This window comes from Budorcas taxicolor, chromosome 23, assembly GCF_023091745.1.
Source record: "Budorcas taxicolor isolate Tak-1 chromosome 23, Takin1.1, whole genome shotgun sequence".
NCBI lineage: Eukaryota > Metazoa > Chordata > Mammalia > Artiodactyla > Bovidae > Budorcas > Budorcas taxicolor.
In genome coordinates this window covers 22,959,787-22,976,405 of record NC_068932.1, presented here as the reverse complement: position 1 = coordinate 22,976,405, position 16,619 = coordinate 22,959,787, and the positions used below count along the sequence as shown (strand labels likewise).

Sequence of the window (16,619 nt, the reverse complement as noted above, 5' to 3'; positions counted from 1 at the left end):
AAGGAAATCAGTCCTTAATATTCATTGGAAGGACTGAAGCTGAAGCTGAAACTCCAATCCTTTGGCCACCTGATGTGAAGAACTGACTCACTGGAAAAGAACCTGATGCTGGAAAAGATTGAAGGCGGGAGGAGAAGGGGATGACATCAGAGGATGAGATGGTTGGATGGCATCACCGATGCAATGGACATAAGTTTAAGCAAACTCCAGGAGCTGGTGATGGACAGGGAAGCCTGGAGTGCTGCAGTCCATGGGGTCGCAAAGAGTCGGACACGATTGAAGGACTGAACTCAATTGAGCTACATAGTCTGAGAATCCCCAGGCCAAAAGTTTAACACAAAAAGTAGTCCCAGAATGAGACATCTGGCAGAGGAAATGTAAAATTCTAAAGAGACCTACCCTCAATCACAGCAGGAAAGATGCCCACAAATAAAGCTCTCTGCTGAAGATGAGCTCAAGCAAAATGTAAAAACTATGTAAAAATACAAACAAGATGTGGGAAATTCAATTAAGAGCAGGGTAAGACTCTCCAAAAAAAAACCTTAACAGAACTATCAGATAAACTGTAATACATATACATATTTCAAATGATTAAAGCCAAAAAGAAAAAATGAAAAACATGAGAAAAGAACGTACTAAAAAAGAAACAATGACCAAATGGATTTCAGGAAAAAAAATACAACTTGTAGAAAAATAGTTATTAAAATTAAAAATTCAGCCGGTGGTTTACACAGAGATTAGACCATGTGAAAGAGAGAATCAGTAGACGGGAAAGCAGATCTGAGAATATTACCAGCAACCAGCTTCTACCGATTAAGAGGAAACACAGAAATGGAAAATAAGAAATGAGGTGCTAAAGAAGGAAAGAAGAAAATGGAGTCAATATTTAAAGAGACAACAGATTAAAGATGGAACTTTCAGACAATAATAAACTCACATCTGGGCATGTTGTTTGCAACTGGAGACCAACCAAGACAAAAAAGATCTTAAATATATTCCAGTGAGGGAAGACTGAAAATTAACAAGTGAAATTAGAATTTAAAGTACTAATAAGCTTCATAAAGATATTAAAACAGGATAATAGGACAAAGGCTTTTAGATGGGACAGTCAGGAAAGGCCTCCTTAAGAAGGTGATGTCTGAGTTGAGCCCTGAATGATGAGAAGGAGCCAGCTTAAGCAAATCTGTGGGAAATGTGTTCTAGGCAGAAAGAATGTAAAGTACATGCCAAGACACCAATGCAAGAATGAAACTGGTGTGCTCTAGGAAAAGACAGAAGGCTAGCATGGCTGAGCACAGTGAATCTAGGGAAGAACAGTGTGAAAGGAAGTACTGAGAATTCAGAATGAGGCCAGACCTCATATGCCTTGTACAACAGAGAAGTACCTTTAACTCAGAATCAGCTATCTTTCTTCTATCCTAGACAGACTCTTGGAGGGCATGGCCACCCACTCCAGTATTCCTGCCTGGAGAATTCCATGGATGGAGACTGGCAGGCTACAGACCATGGGTTACAAAGAGTTGAAGTGACTGAACACACTCGCACGCCGAGACAGAATCTTTAAATTCTAAAAACGAAACACTTTCACGTCCTTTGCAAGTGGTCATAAAATATAAATACACTGTTTATAAAGTTTTGTGAATTTACCTCTATTTTTATAATAAGGAAGTTAAAATCACTTTTCTCCTACCAATAGTTTTAAGGCTGTTTGAAGAGCTGAAGGAAACAGTAACTGCTCAAAGGTCCCCCCCACCCTTTTTTTCCCCCAGCTGCTCTGTGCAGCATGCAGGATCTTAGTTCCCCAACCAGGGATGGAACCCATGCCCCCTGCACTGGAAGCAGAGTCTAAATCAATGGACCACTAGGGAAGTCCCCAAGGGTGGGAGGACATCACAGAAGAGCTGGGGATGAAGGAAAGTAAAGTGAGGCAGAGGGATGATTCTACAGGAGTCGTGGCCCATTGTTTCCCAGGTGTTACTCTAATCTCCCTTTGATGGTAGGGACTGTCACATTCTCCTTTTGTATTCTTCCCAAGGTATACTACACATGACAATTACTCCTTTAAGCTTTGCTAGCTATGGTTTTTTCCTTTCTAATAAGGGGCAAGGCCCTGCTAAGATGTAAACCAAAATTCTGCTTTGTATGCACTAGGGTACTAGGAATGGATTTTTATGCTACTTTGTTGAGCTCAGTCATTTTCCGGAAGGACAAACAGCCTGGGCATGCTTCTCTAATCAAGCCAATAAATCTAATCTGGTAAGACTCGGCCTCACCCCTCAGATTTGATAGCGTGCTTTCCCCTTAAGGACTCAAAGCTCCAGCTGTCTGGCTTAGGAGCACCCAGTCTCCCATATGCTGGTTGTAAAGTACTTTAAAGGGGAAAGCTAAACCCTGGAGCTAGTGACACACTTGGAAAAAGCCTACAACCAATGTGGGGAGCTGCTTCAAGATTTGGCGGCAGTATGTGCTGCTGAAGAAGAGTTTCTGGGACCCCTGCTGCAGTAGGGATTTGGTCCCTGTATGCCAACCTGTGAGGGTCTCCTGAACAATTCTCTCTAGGACTCTCAGAGACTGACTCTCTCCAAGAATCTGAGGTAGCACAGCACAGTGAATCAGAAAAAACCAGGGCATCTCACAAATAAGTGAATCTGCCCTCCAGTGGCCAGGAACACATTTAGACAACAAAGGCAACAAAATAGAGATGCATTTCCCAAAGTATGGTCCATAGACCCCATATCACTTGGGATGTTTGTGAAGAATGTAGACTGAGAACCTCTGGGGCTAGAGACTGAAGATTTGCCTTTTAAAATATACTCCCCTGAGTGTATACATGTATACGTACAGCTTTGCGGTCCACCTGAAACTCACAACATTGTTAATCACCTACACTGTACTACACAATAAAAAGTTCTTTAAAAAAAAGCAAACTCCCCTGGTTATGCTCACATATATTTAAATTCAACAACCATTGCCATAAATTTATAACAAATATACAGCATATGCATTTCTTTACCTCTAAAAGTGGAAGAGATAGACATCCACTATATCTCTTTCTATAGTCTTAAACACATCCCAACAGTTACCCTGAAGAGTTGTCACTTAGAAACAAAGCCCATAAAATTACTTATACTCTCCTGCCTCATTTCATAAAAAAATACAAAGAGATCATAATCGTACTTTTTTAAAAAGGTGAAAGGTCAAGTAAGCTGCTATCCACACCAGTCCTGCTGCATTGCAACTGGAGCCTCATTAAGCAGCCCCCAAGAGAGCAGCCAGCAAAGAAATTAAAATCCATTTCCTGCGTTGGATTAGGAACCTGAATAACAAACTCAGAAAAAGCCGCTTGATCCTGGTAGGAAAATCCCAGAGCAAAGATCGGAAGTTGCAACACAGACCATGGTTTTATTAAAGGCTACTTGTCGATGTCCCCGTGCCTGCAGGCCTGTGGGGTCTGGCCGGTGGGAGCAGCTCAAGACGCTGGGTTAACCTGCCACTCTTTCACCCCTGGACACTTACAAGGAAAAACAGTTCTCCCTTGAGGTATCCTGGCAATCCCTCATCACTGGCTTCTTCTGCCATAGAATAAATGCACCGAGAAGTATGCCATCTTCAGCAAGGGCTGGTGCAAAGCTGAGGGACAAAGTAGCAGGGAGCATGTGACAAAGCAAGCAGCACTCAGAGAGCAGGAAGGCAGTTCTACTACAGTGTCTGCACAGCTGGCCAGGAGGGCAAGTCCTTTCCTTCTGTATTAGCTGGATCATTGCCCCTCCTGTTTGAAAGCAGGGATTGCAAACTGCTGGCCCATGGGCCCACTACTGAGTTCTATGTCCATGTGGTACCTTCGTGTTACAATTAAAAAAAAAAGAAAGAAAATAACTGTCAACATCTTAAAATGAAAAGGATTCATACAGAAATTCTGATTTTCAGCTTCTGAAAATCCCAGGGCCATATTAGATAAGGTCACAAACGCACATGGCCTCTAGCTCCACCTCAGCCTCCCCAAAACCCCTACTGTCCAAAAACCCCATCTGCTTGACTCAAGCATGTCACTGCCTAGTCCCTGTGGGCAACTGATGAGCTCCTCCTGCTCTCAAGTTCAGTAATACCCCATTCATCCTCTCACTCTGAGGTTAAGGCCTGCTCAGAGGCCCAAATATGAATGGCAGACATCTGAACTCTCTAGACCGAGGCTCCAGCTACATCTTACACGTGCCACGCAAAACAGCTACCTAGACAAAAAGGAGGGTCCCTCTTCTCTGACTGAGGAGAAGATCTCTAGCCAGTCAGGAAAACCTCCAGCCACAACACTCAGGAAATGAGACAGAGAACCAAGCTCTGCCTGGTGCCTGTGTTTATCAAGCATCTGGCTGGGCGTTTTTATCCAAGTTACATATTCCTCTCTTTGTACAGGAAACCAGGAAACCGACATTCAGAGTGATCACACAGCTAGAACAAGTTTTCTGGATCTAAAGCTGAAATTTTAGTGGGAAAAAAACCTGAATGATTAGCAGTTATCCTAAACTTTCATGCTGGATGCTGACAGGCACAAAAATGACAGATAAGACATGGACTTTGCCTTTGAGGAACTTTGTAATTAGTAAACTGTTAGGGTAAAAAAAAAAAAAAAAGAGCTTCTGTTTGAGTTCTTATTGCTGAAAATCTTCCTAAAATATTCAGGTTCATTTTGTGCCTCAAATACAGTCTAATCAACAGAATTCATTCCTTTTTTTTTTTTCCCTCTAATAATGTGGCAAAACCTCAGCGTCATAATTTGAAGCAATGATGGTTATATACACAACACACAATCTAGTCAGTTTATATAATACACAGTTTTACAGGTCTCAAACGCTTTTCAACAGTCAGCCTCGCCTTTGAGCCTGCCAGCCAGTACCCAACAAGAGATCAGAAGTCCTACCACCCTTATCTTACAAAGGAGGAACTGACACCTAGCCTAAGGCTGCAGATGAATTGAGACTGTCAAAACTCGGATCTTCTGACTTTCCGTTCAGTATTCTTTCCATGACTGGGCTCTAGCTCATCAAAGTCATTGCTTTACCTTGAACATGGCTCCTGATGAAATCAACTTTGCCCAAAAAGAGGTGCAGGTTTCAAGGGGATATGAAATATTGAAGGTACATGTTAACTTGTTGCTAATGTACTTTGAGAAAGACTCACTACAGTTTCACTGGACAGCGAAGGACAGGTGGGGTCTCAGAGCCCTTCTTCACTTTAAGCAAAATTCTAAATTTAACCTCGTTTTTTCGTCAGTAGTTCCACCCCACTGCACCAAGCTTTTGTTGGTGGCAAAAGAAATGTTAATAATAATGGGACATATCCTGTGAGCCTGACTGTCTAGAGACCAGTGCTCACTCACATCTGACTCTTTGTGGCCCAATGGACTGTAGCCTGCGGCTCTCTGTCCATGGGATTCTCCAGGCAAGAATATTAGAGTAGGTTACCATGCCCTCCTCCACTAGAGACCAGTACCAGAGATTTATTGCCAGTAGAAAGTTCAAGGAAACCACTGGCTTTTACCTCAACAAAGGGTTACATTAAAAATGTTACCCCTGAGTGAACAGATACAAGACTTCTTAAAATCTTCAGAATCCAGAGGCTTTCTTCAAAATATTGAATAACCTTAAAGAATTTTCTGAATTTTAAGACCTGACATCTAAAGATTAAAAGAGACATCAGGTGATTTAGAAGAAGGGGAATTTAGTATCCCCTTTTCTGTTATCAAAGATAGATTATAATGCAGGTCAAGAAGCAATAGTTAGAAATGGACATGGAACAATGGACTGGTTCAAAATTGGGAAAGGAGTACATCAAGGCTGAATATTGTCACCCTGCTTATTTAACTTTTATGCAGAGTACATCATGCGGAATGCCCTCCCGGATGAAGCACAAGCTGGAACCACGAGTGCTGGGAGAAATATCAACAACCTCAGATATACAGATGACACCACCCAAATGGCAGAAAAGTGAAGAGGAACTAAAGAGTCTCTTATTGAAGGTGAAAGAGGAGAATGAAAAAGCTGGCTTAAAACTCAACATTCAAAAAATGAAAGATCATGGCATCCGGTCCCATCCCTTCATGACAGACAGATGGGGAAACAATGGAAACAGGGAGATTTTATTTTCTTGAGCTCCAAAATCAGTGTGAATGGTGACTGCAGCCATGAAATTAAAAGACGCTTGCTCCTTGGAAGAAAAGCAATGACAAACCTGGACACCGTATTAAAAAGCAGAGACATCACTTTGCTTACAAAGGTCCATATAGTCAAAGCTATGGTTTTCCCAGTAGTCACGTATGGATATGAGAGCTGGACAATAAAAAAGGCTGAGTGCTGAAGAATTGATGCCTTCGAACTGTGATGCTGGAGGAGACTCTTGAGAGTCCCTTGGACTGCAAGGAGATCCAACTAGTCAATCCTAAGGAAATCAATCCTGGATATTCATCGGAAGGACTGATGCTGAAGCTGAAACTCCAATACTCTGGCCACCTGATGGGAAGAGCCGACTCATTGGAAAAGACCCTGATGCTGGGAAAGACTGAAGGCAGGAGGAGAAGGGGATGACAGAGGATGAGTCGGTTGGATGGCATCACCGACTCAATGGAGAGAGACGGAGTCAATGGACAGAGTTTGAGCAAACTCCAGGAGAGGGTGAAGGACAGGGAAGCCTGCAGAGCTGCAGTTCATGGGTTCATATAGTGTCAGACACAACTGAGTGACTGAACAACAAGGGCCACAGCAATAGGCATCCAGCTTGAAATATGGGTTGTTATTAAAATAACTGTAGCTTAATTGTTCTTTAGGGCTCCCCAGGAGGCTCAATGGTAAAGAATCTGCCTGTCAAGTGGGAGATGCAGGTTCCATCCCTGGGTTGGGAAGATCTGGAGAAGGAATGGCAGCCCATCCCAGAATTCCTGACTGGAAAGTCACATGGACAGAGGAGACTGGGGGGTTATAGTTAGTGGGATCACAACATTGGACATGACTGAGTGACTAAACAACCCTTGTTCTTTAAGCTGTATAAAGTTATTGATATTTGGGCAATTCTGAGATTCTACCCTTCTGGAGGTGGTTGTTTAGATTTTTCAGAGATAAAATGTCAGTTCTAAAAGGGTTTGATCTTATCTATTGGCCATAAAAAGTGAGCTCTAAACCTGTCCTTGAGAAGGCACAGTTTCTGCTGATTGGGGCAACCAAGATGTTAAGATTCTAAACTTCTGGGCAGATAATGCATATTGCTTAGAAAGCAGCAGGAAAAAGTACCCCTGTTTCCTTCCTCTTTATTAAAACATCTCAGCTCACCCACCCTGAGGCCTGTGGCTTGTGACTGCCTCCTGAGCAGAGTGCCACGCACTATGTAGCAGTAGTTTTCTGCCCATCCTGTCTCCACCTTGGCTCATCAGCCCTTGGTACCCGCAGGATCAATCCCAGACGAGCTGAACCCACAGATGCAGAACCTACGTGTGCTGAAAGCCAAGTGTACACAGTTATTTTACATGGAGGACTTGAGCAGCCTAAGAGATTGGTTACCTGCAGGGCTTGTGGAACCAAACTCTTGTGAACACTGAGGGACAACTGTACTGACATTTGGAGTCAGATAATTCTTTGCTGCAGCGACCCTCCTGTGCATTACAGGATGTTAAGCAGCATCCCTGGCCACTATCCACTAGATGACAGTATCAACACCCCACTCCACCCCTGGCTACTTGTTGCGACAATCAACAACGTCCAAACACTGCTAAAAGTCCCCTGGGGAGGGGGACAAATTGCCCTTAGTTTAGAACCACCATTCCAGCCAAACTGAACCACACAACTCAGTGCAGAATCGTGTTTCATCCAGTCTTTGTCACCTGATTGTCCTTTGGGTTCCCCAACCACTCTGTAAATTCCCTAAGAGAAGGATGAGGTCAATCTGACAAGTGCACCTATTCAGCAAAGGATTAGACACGCAAAAACTTTCAGAAAGTACTCATCCTTGTGACTTGATGATGAAGTATCCCCATGGGCTGTTCCTCCCCCATGTTCCCCATGCCTCTTAGCTACCCTGTACAAGCAGCAGCGTGAAGGGATCCTCCAAGGGTTAGGCCAGGGCTGTGGCAACATAATTTCACATGATAACTTGACACCGACCCACGGCTCCCTGGGATTACAGTAACCCAGTACAATCTGAGCCTGGTTCATCAACCCGGAATCTTACTTCCAAGACAGGGAAATGACTGCACGTTCATATTTGCGTATTTTTGTTGGCAGCCCATCCCAGCCTATCTGAGGCTGCCTGACCACACTCCAGAATCACACCCCAAGGAGTGGAAGGTCGTAAGTATTCACACCACTGCCTGGGGGCCAGGAAACCCAAGGATTTCCAAACCCTTGAAGAAAACCATAGGATAGGCTGTGCAATATTTGAAACCAAGAACGAGACCATGCGTCACAGTTCAGTGGAAGCTCCTGAGAACATGTGTGTTAAGCAAGAGAACCAAACAATAAAGAATACTCTGAATCCCTTTATTCAATGCCCGAGGGAACCAATGTCTTCTATGCACCTCAGCCCCAGCAAACAATTCACCACTTGCAGGAAAAGAAGTCACTGTGTCACACTCCAGCTGCTGGTCTTCAAAGCCTGTCTCCCTCTCTCCTGAGATGTGTATTTTCTGCCACTGTCCCTCCTATCTCTTTCAGTTAAAAGAACAAGACAGGTCAAGCAAGTGACTTCAGATTGAATCTCCATTTTCGGCAACAGATGCCTCTCCTGAGGTAGGTCCAGGTTCAAGTCCAGTTGAGCCCTTTCCAGAGGAGCAATGGCTACAGAGCAAGCACAGAAATGGCTAAACCAGGTCATATTTGCAGGGCGTTTCAACTCACTGTTGTTACAAATCAACAAACAGAATCAAGATTAGTGTCAAGGACGAACTGTCACCCAGGCGTTAGGGAGTCAGGGCAGGGGAATGAATTTTATAGCACAGTTTGGTTTTTATTCCCAAGTAGCCGCATATTACTCTCTTCCTAGACTAAAATTTACCTCTTCAAGGAAAAGGAGGGGAGCAGTGGATCAAACTCCTGGGATATTATGGAGGAAGTGAACGTTTTCTTTGGCCCCATTCTGGATAAAAGTTTCAAAATCAGCAGATACAGTCTTCCTTTCCACTGAGTTACTGTCCAGTCTGCTGGTTTCTCTTTGCTTTGATAACAGCAATGTGATAAAAAAAAAAAAAAAAAAAAAAACCCATTTCTCTAAAAAAGCAGCTTCTTGCAACAGAGACGGTCGTTGGGGGGAGTGGGGTGTGCTTTAAAAAAGTCACCTGAAAGGCTTGGATGAGAACCACCCTTTCTGTTAGGTGACAGCAGGGAAGTGAGGTGTTCTATGGAGCTCTCGCTTGTAGTATTCACAGATTTTTACAAATCGGTTCCAATACGAATTTCAGCTTCCACCTCTGGTAGTACAAACAAGTGCTACCCTGGTGTCTGCTGCATTATATAAAGCCAGTTACCTTCCAGCAGGGTCTCGCTTATTATGTGCTAAACCTGGTTCGGTTCAGTTCAGTCGCTCAGTCGGGTCCAACTCTTTGCGACCCCATGAATTGCAGCACGCCAGGCCTCCCTGTCCATCACCAACTCCCGGAGTTCACTCAAACTCATGTCCATCGAGTTGGTGATGCCATCCAGCCATCTCATCCTCTGTCATCCCCTTCTCCTCCTGCCCCCAATCCCTCCCAGCATCAGAGTCTTTTCCAATGAGTCAACTCTTCACATGAGGTGGCCAAAGGATTGGAGTTTCAGTCCTTCCAATGAACACCCAGGACTGGTCTCCTTTAGGATGGACTGGTTGGATCTCCTTGCAGTCCAAGGGACTCTCAAGAGATTTCTCCAGCACCACAGTTCAAAAGCATCAATTCTTCAGCGCTCAGCTTTCTTCACAGTCCAACTCTCACATCCATACATGACCACTGGAAAAACCATAGCCTTGACTAGATGGACCTTTGTTGGAAAAGTAATATCTCTGCCTTTTAATATGCTATCTAGGTTGGTCATAACTTTCAAGGATAAAAAGCCCATACAGGAGAGTAATGGTGACTGGGAAACTCAATCCTAGACGAGGAAGACGGCCGTGGGGAGGCAGTCTGACAGCAGATTTGCTGCAGAAACTCCCGCTATGACATGCAAGAGCAGGACAACACTGAGGACGTCTGCCTCCAGAGTTGCCACCGCTGCACCAGAGCTCTGTGATCTCCAAGAGTTAACTTCTTAGTTTCAGTTGCGTCATAGGAGAAAGGAGATAAGAACTCCTACCTCATGGGTGGCTGTCATGATGAAATAATCCAAGTATCACGTCCGGCAGTGTAGGGGTTAAATTAGAAGTGAGCAAATTCCCTCAGCCTCTCCCTGGGCATGCCCTCCCCACTTGCGGCTCCCTCACAGCACTTTCAGTGTTGTCCTGGGAGTCCCGAGGATTTCTGACTGTGTCCAGGGAGTAACTAGGCTTCAACACTCTGGCTACTCTGTCATATTCAGCATCAGGCCACGCAAGGGCCTAACACAGAACATCGCTGTGGTCTAGTGGTTAAGAATCCACCTGCCAGTGCAGGAGACATGGGTTTGATCCCTGTTCCAGGAAGGTCTCACATGATGCGGGGCAGCTAAGTCCCTGCACCACAACTATTGAGCCTGTGCTCTAGAAAGCCACGCACCACAGCGAAGAGTAGCCCCTGCTCGGCCCCACTGGAGAAAGCCCGCGCAGCAACCAAGACCCAGTGCAGCTAATAAACAAATAAATCTTCAAAAAAAAAAGAAAAACAAGTAAACGGCCCCTGTGCCTCTACCCCATACATTCCAACCTGGGAAGGGCACATTGCCCGAAAGAGCCCCAGACCCACCACAGCTTCACTGGAGATGACTTATTTCAGTACCAGGGATCATCACACTTCATCAATGAGGACATCTCAGGGGATAATGTTCCTAGAGAAAGGCAACATTCGAGGTACAGAACATAAATTATAAGTCTTGATGGATCCAGGCTGCATTCTAGCAATTAGAACTTGCACTGGTCCTTCCACACACCTACTGTGCCACAACAGAGACCACCGGACTGTGGAAAGGACCACCTGCAAAAGCCACCTTTCCACCCGTGAACCGTGCCACTCCGCTCCTAATGTCACTCGCCGCCACCTGCGTAAAGTTCCATCATCTGTGAGCTCGTTCTATGCCCCCTACCTGTGAGGACGGAGATAAAGTTTCTACCCCTTTGTATCCACAACATGCTTTGAGTAGAACAGGCGCTCAATACTTTTCAGGTAGAGATGTTGGTCACAAGAATTTCCAGCATTATACAATCAATACCTTCTGAATTAAACATGAAATAGAATTCCTTCAAATCAGCAGACCAAGATCATTCTGTTGTAATCTTGTTCTTTGAAAATCAGTAATCCATCTGCTAGGTATACAGGATAGATTCCCTCTTAACCAGAAAACTCATTTTCTGATCTTGCCAGAGAAGGAAGGGATGGCATGCTCCACTACATGTTATACCTAAAATGTGCCATGTGGTGCCACAGTCCCCAAGTACAGCAGGTGATTCTCTTCAGAACTTCAGCCCCAGTAAGCACAAAACCACTATTCTCTAGTCAACCCTGTAGCTTCCAGGGGTTGTCTTAGCTGTCCTTTAACTGGAGGAACTAACACAGCCTAAGGCTTCCCTGGTGGCTCAGTGGTAAAGAATCTGCTTGCCATGCAGGAGACATGGGTTCAATCCCTGGGTTGGGAAGATCCCCTGCAGAAGGCAATGGCTACCCACTCCAGTGTTCTCACCTGGGAAATCCCATGGATAGAGGAGCCTAGTGGGCTACAGTCCATTAGGGCTGCAAGAGTCAGAGGTGCAGGATAAAACTTGGCAACTAAACAACAACAAGGCCTAGCTGCCCTTTACAGACAATGAAGTCATGCCACACTCGTTATTAGATTGAGGCCCCTCATGCTTTCCTTCCTTCTCTGTGTCACAAAGGACACCAATACTTGCTGAAGCAAGGGCCTTGTCTTATCTCAGGCATACCTAACACCAAGACTCATAGATGACAGTTTCTCATCTGCAGGAGAAAACAAAAACAACACTCCCAACCTGATCTGTCTGGAATGCTCCTTCCCAGCTCATATGTCTGGTAAACTCCTACTCATCCTTCGAGACTCAGGTCAAGTATCACTTCTCACGAAAGCCTTCCATGCCCATCCCACTCCCCAAGCCTGATGCTTTCCCACCCTCGGCTGTCCTAGTCCCTGGGGATCCTCTGTTTCAGGCTTAGCACACTGTCTTATAATTATATCCAAGCTACTAAAGTGCAGGGAAGGGGGTGAGGGGTGTGAGCCAAGTTGAGGCGGAATCTCTCGAAGTGTGGCCAGATATTACCAGGTCTGAACCACCTGGGGAACTTAACAGAAATGATTCTGGGCCCTGGACCCACACCTACTGAATCTATATTCTAATCACTCCACTCCTAGGTGACTTTTATGCATTTGAGAACTACTGCACTAGAGTGATTTCTAGGAATAAGCACGGTGCTTTATTTCTCCTCTGTGCCAGGTCCACATTCATTAAGTGCAGTGGCATTATTCAGTAGATGCAACATGCATGAGATCTTCCACAGAGTAAAAATGCAAACGGGCACTCAGAGACACGTGTCTCATCTGGTACCTGGGCCACTTAGAAATAAACTTCAGAATACATGCCTCGGCGCGAGCAATGTGTTAATCCAACGCCACTTTCATAGACACCGGTAGATAGCGAGGAAAACACCAGGCTTTGGAATCAAAATGCCTCGGTTTGAAAATTTTAAAACAAAACAAACCAGTCAACCAACCAAACAAAAGAAGTCAAAAACAAATAAACATTAATGACCTAGCTAGTTTCTCTAGCTAGTTGATCAACCTTGGACAAGCGGCTTACCTTCTGTAAGCCTCAGCACAACTATCAGAGAAACAGAATCACAATCCACATAAGATAGGTGTGTTACGTGTATTAAGAGGGAAATAATATATGAAAGCGTGTGTGTGTGTGTGTGTGTGTGTGTGTGTGTGTGTGTGTGTGTCGGAGAAGGCAATGGTACCCCACTCCAGTACTCTTGCCTGGAAAATCCCATAGGCGGAGGAGCCTGGTACGCTACAGTGCATGGGGTCGCTACGAGTCGGACACGACTGAGCGACTTTACTTTCATGTATTGGAGAAGGAAATGGCAACCCACTCTAGTGTTCTTGCCTGGAGAAACCCAGGGACAGGGGAGACTGGTGGCTGCTGTCTATGGGGTCGCACAGAGTCGGACACGACTGAAGCGACTTAGCAGCAGCGCATATATATATATATATATATATACACACACATATAAAATGTATGATAAAGACTAACAGCATATCTGTTTTGTGTCATTTTCTTAAAAACAGAATTATCACCAAGTAATTTTTAGAAGGCTGGCTTTTACAATAGCTCCAATAAAGAACACAGCTTCACTGTCAGACACAGAAATACTGAAAATATACAAAATTATGTTACCAAAGATACCCAGGGTTTTCACAGGCAAGGTTTGAATCACAGAAGGCTGGGGCAGAAAGGGCCTCAGGAGGTCCTCAAGTCCAGCCCTCCAGCAGGAACCCATTCAGAAAGAAGAACGTAGATTCACCCCTGCTGTGCAGCCTCTGAGATACTCCCCCCAACCAACCCAGTCCTTCACGCCACGCCACCCAGTGCTGCATCCTCTCACTCAACTGTGCGGAGGTTACTGGACGTGAGCACGGATTATAGTAATTACTATAGTACAGATGACAGTAAGCAATGGCCTCCCAAGTCGCAGTCAACAAACAATGTCCAAATCCCAGGGCAAGAGCTCCTGCCATTATAGCCTCCACCTCTGTCTAGAAACCAGTCCTCTAGCTTCTAGTTTCCTAACATTTTTACTAAATGCCTATTCTAATTTAGCCAAAGTGCTAGTGTTTTAAATACATGTTTCCATCAAATTCTCCCAATAACTCTTCCAGTAGATTCTATTATTTTTAAGACCAGGTTCAGAGCAGTTATGCAGCCTCTGAGATCCTGCGGGGGAGCCAAGATACAGAGGCAGGTCTTCTGGCTCCCCAGTCCCACTCTTTCCACTGTACCAGGCAGTTTCCAGCTGCTATTCCCCACCTGCTGACATAGCATGAGATGCTTCCTATTTCCAACACTGCTCAAAATCCTCGCCAGGGCTTACTCTGCCCACAAGTCAAAAGGACAGCCTTTCCTGAGGGACAGAGGAGGTGCTCCAGTAGGGTCCCCACTCTCTCTGCCTATCTCTGCATCAAAGGAACTCTGAACAGTAACAAAAGCAGTACTAGAACATGGGGAGCTTTTCAGAAAAGCTTACTTTTAGAAGAATTTCAGGCCACCCAAGGGACACTCTAGCCCTTTTCTAAGCGTGCGGTTAAACCAGCAGTCCCTAGAAGCATATATATTTCTTTTGTAAGACTTCTGGTTTGATCACATCTGTGGCTTTTTCTCACCCAGGAACAGGCAGCAGAAGGGTGTCTGTCTGTCCCCACCCCCGCTTACAGCCGCTGCTGATTACAGCTACACATTCCGATACAGACATGCCTCTCAGACCAAAGAGGGGGTGGGGGTGGCCTGAGCTCTGAAGCCCTGGAACAAATAGTTGGCAACAGCTGTGTTCTCAGAAGACCGCAGTTGGTCGCTACTGTTTTCTCATTCCACACTAGGTTCCCGGCTATAATTCAAGTGCCCCTACTTCAAACGGCAGCTCGCAAAGTAATCAAGTCTCTGCCACAGGGGTCTGCTGGCTTGGAAAATTCCATCAGGAAGACCAGAATGTGGTCAGTCCCACCCCCACCCCTGAGACATTCAGGACGTCCCTCGGACCCACAGCCCTGACCACAGGCTTAAAAGGAGAAAGTCTCTAAAAGGAGCCCTTCTCTTTAAAAGAAGGTCCCCCACCCCAACTCAGAATCTCTTCAGAAGCAGAGAACTGTGAAGAAGTCTCTGCTAACTAACCCAATCAAAATGGAGAAGGAATAAAAGGGGTTTTGATCAGGAATCCTGCTCCGCCTCTCCCCCTCCAGGCCTCACCCCTCAACTGTTTCTTCACTAAGGGCTTGGCAATGGTTTTACGGTGTCTAATGGAAAATCAGAACAGACACCCCAGCAAGATCTCAGGGATACAGGGGGGTTAAGAACCCTGTGGCCAGGGGAGTAAGGAGCAACTAGAAAGCAGGAAGAAAAGCCTGGAAAATTCTGTGAGGGAGCTGGCCTGCTGCAACTGCGAGACATTTTCTAAAAGGCTCCCTCCACCCAAAGCAGGAGTAGGATAAGTAAGCTCCCACCCTCTTCCCTTTCAAAACCCAGTATCCGGACCACCCGTTCCATTACCTGTCTAAGACCCAAAAGGAAAGGCATCCTGCAAGAGCATCGTCCACACTAACGCTGGGAACAAAGCGCTTTTGAAAAGTTAAGGTCTTGGAAGGAGCATTTCCCCTGGCGGGTCTGGTGCTCAGCGTTCCCGGTTACCCGGCCTTCCTTAGCAAAGAAGAAAAAGTAAACAGAGTCCTGGGACCAAGCGGGCACTCTTCCTCCTGCTCTCCTGGCTGCTCCCCGAGCCTGGCTCTGACCCACCCCCACCTTCTCGTGACATATCTCAGACGCAGCAAAGCTGAAGCTGTCTGCCAAGGGGGAAATGACATCAGTTCAGGCACGGCAGAAAAAACTCCAGACAGCTGCTGTAGAATACTGAGAAGGATGTGCTGCAAACCCATGAAGTCCAGCCCTGGACCCACCTAGGGCTGGAGCCGACAGTGAGGGGGGACAAGGCGGCTGCCTGCTCCCCTTTGCTCCCCTCGGCTCTGAGCAGGCTGGACTGTACATAAATCAAGGCTTTAATGCTGCAAAGAGCTACATTTCTCTGAATAATGATGGGATTCTAAGAGCTCCCAGGGAATTGTTTCTCCTCCTTAGTTAAGAAAACAGGGCCCAGGAGCTGTCAATTTCACAGAAATTTTCCCACCCCACCTCTGCCAGAACCGACAGTGCTCCGCGCCTGGCTGTTCCAACTTTCTCAAGGGACGGATGCAATTCAGAGAGGGCTGGGAGAGGCACCTCTTTCCCAGCGAAGGTAGGACATGTTACCTTGGGTGCTGACCTCTCGAGCCCTCGCTCTGACAGGAGAGTTTATGTTTCATAAACAGACTGCATGTACAGGTGCCAACATCTTTCCTCACTTGTCTTACAAAAGGTACAACAAGTCCCACCGCAGCCTCCAAGTTGCCAGTGAAGCAGATCTCTATATTTAAACCGACTCTTGCTTCTGAAAAGTTCACTACCTTAGGTTTGTCAGACTTTCTTCTCTAAGTGCAGTTTATGGAGAAATGGCTCTCTAAGGTAAGCTTTTGTACAGGAAGCAAAGGCCATGGGGTTGGCGTCCTCACCTGACTTTTCCCAGTCAGCGGTGTAAGCCAGCTCTTGTCTGGCTAGTGTTCCCTTAACAGCAGGTCACACTCCCTCCCTCCAGCCATGAAACCTTTAGCAAAGACAACAGTAGCAAGCATTTGTGTTTGGATTTGGACTTGCAGAAATGACTCACAATG

The 16,619-nt window shown here is 45.6% G+C and overlaps 1 protein-coding gene across 2 annotated transcripts in view; it reads right to left on the bottom strand.

The window, feature by feature from the left end:
* WBP1L (WW domain binding protein 1 like) overlaps window positions 1-16,619 on the bottom strand; it is a 59,660-nt gene that overhangs the window by 20,422 nt on the left and 22,619 nt on the right. The window contains exon 1 of one of the 2 annotated variants that reach the window (XM_052660867.1): window positions 15,409-15,616. The exons of the other annotated variant lie outside the window; for it this stretch is intronic. Within the exon in view, the coding sequence (XP_052516827.1) occupies window positions 15,409-15,435 (27 nt within the window). The 5' untranslated portion in view covers window positions 15,436-15,616. Of the gene's footprint in view, window positions 1-15,408; window positions 15,617-16,619 lie in introns of those variants that run through there. 2 annotated transcript variants of the gene reach the window in all.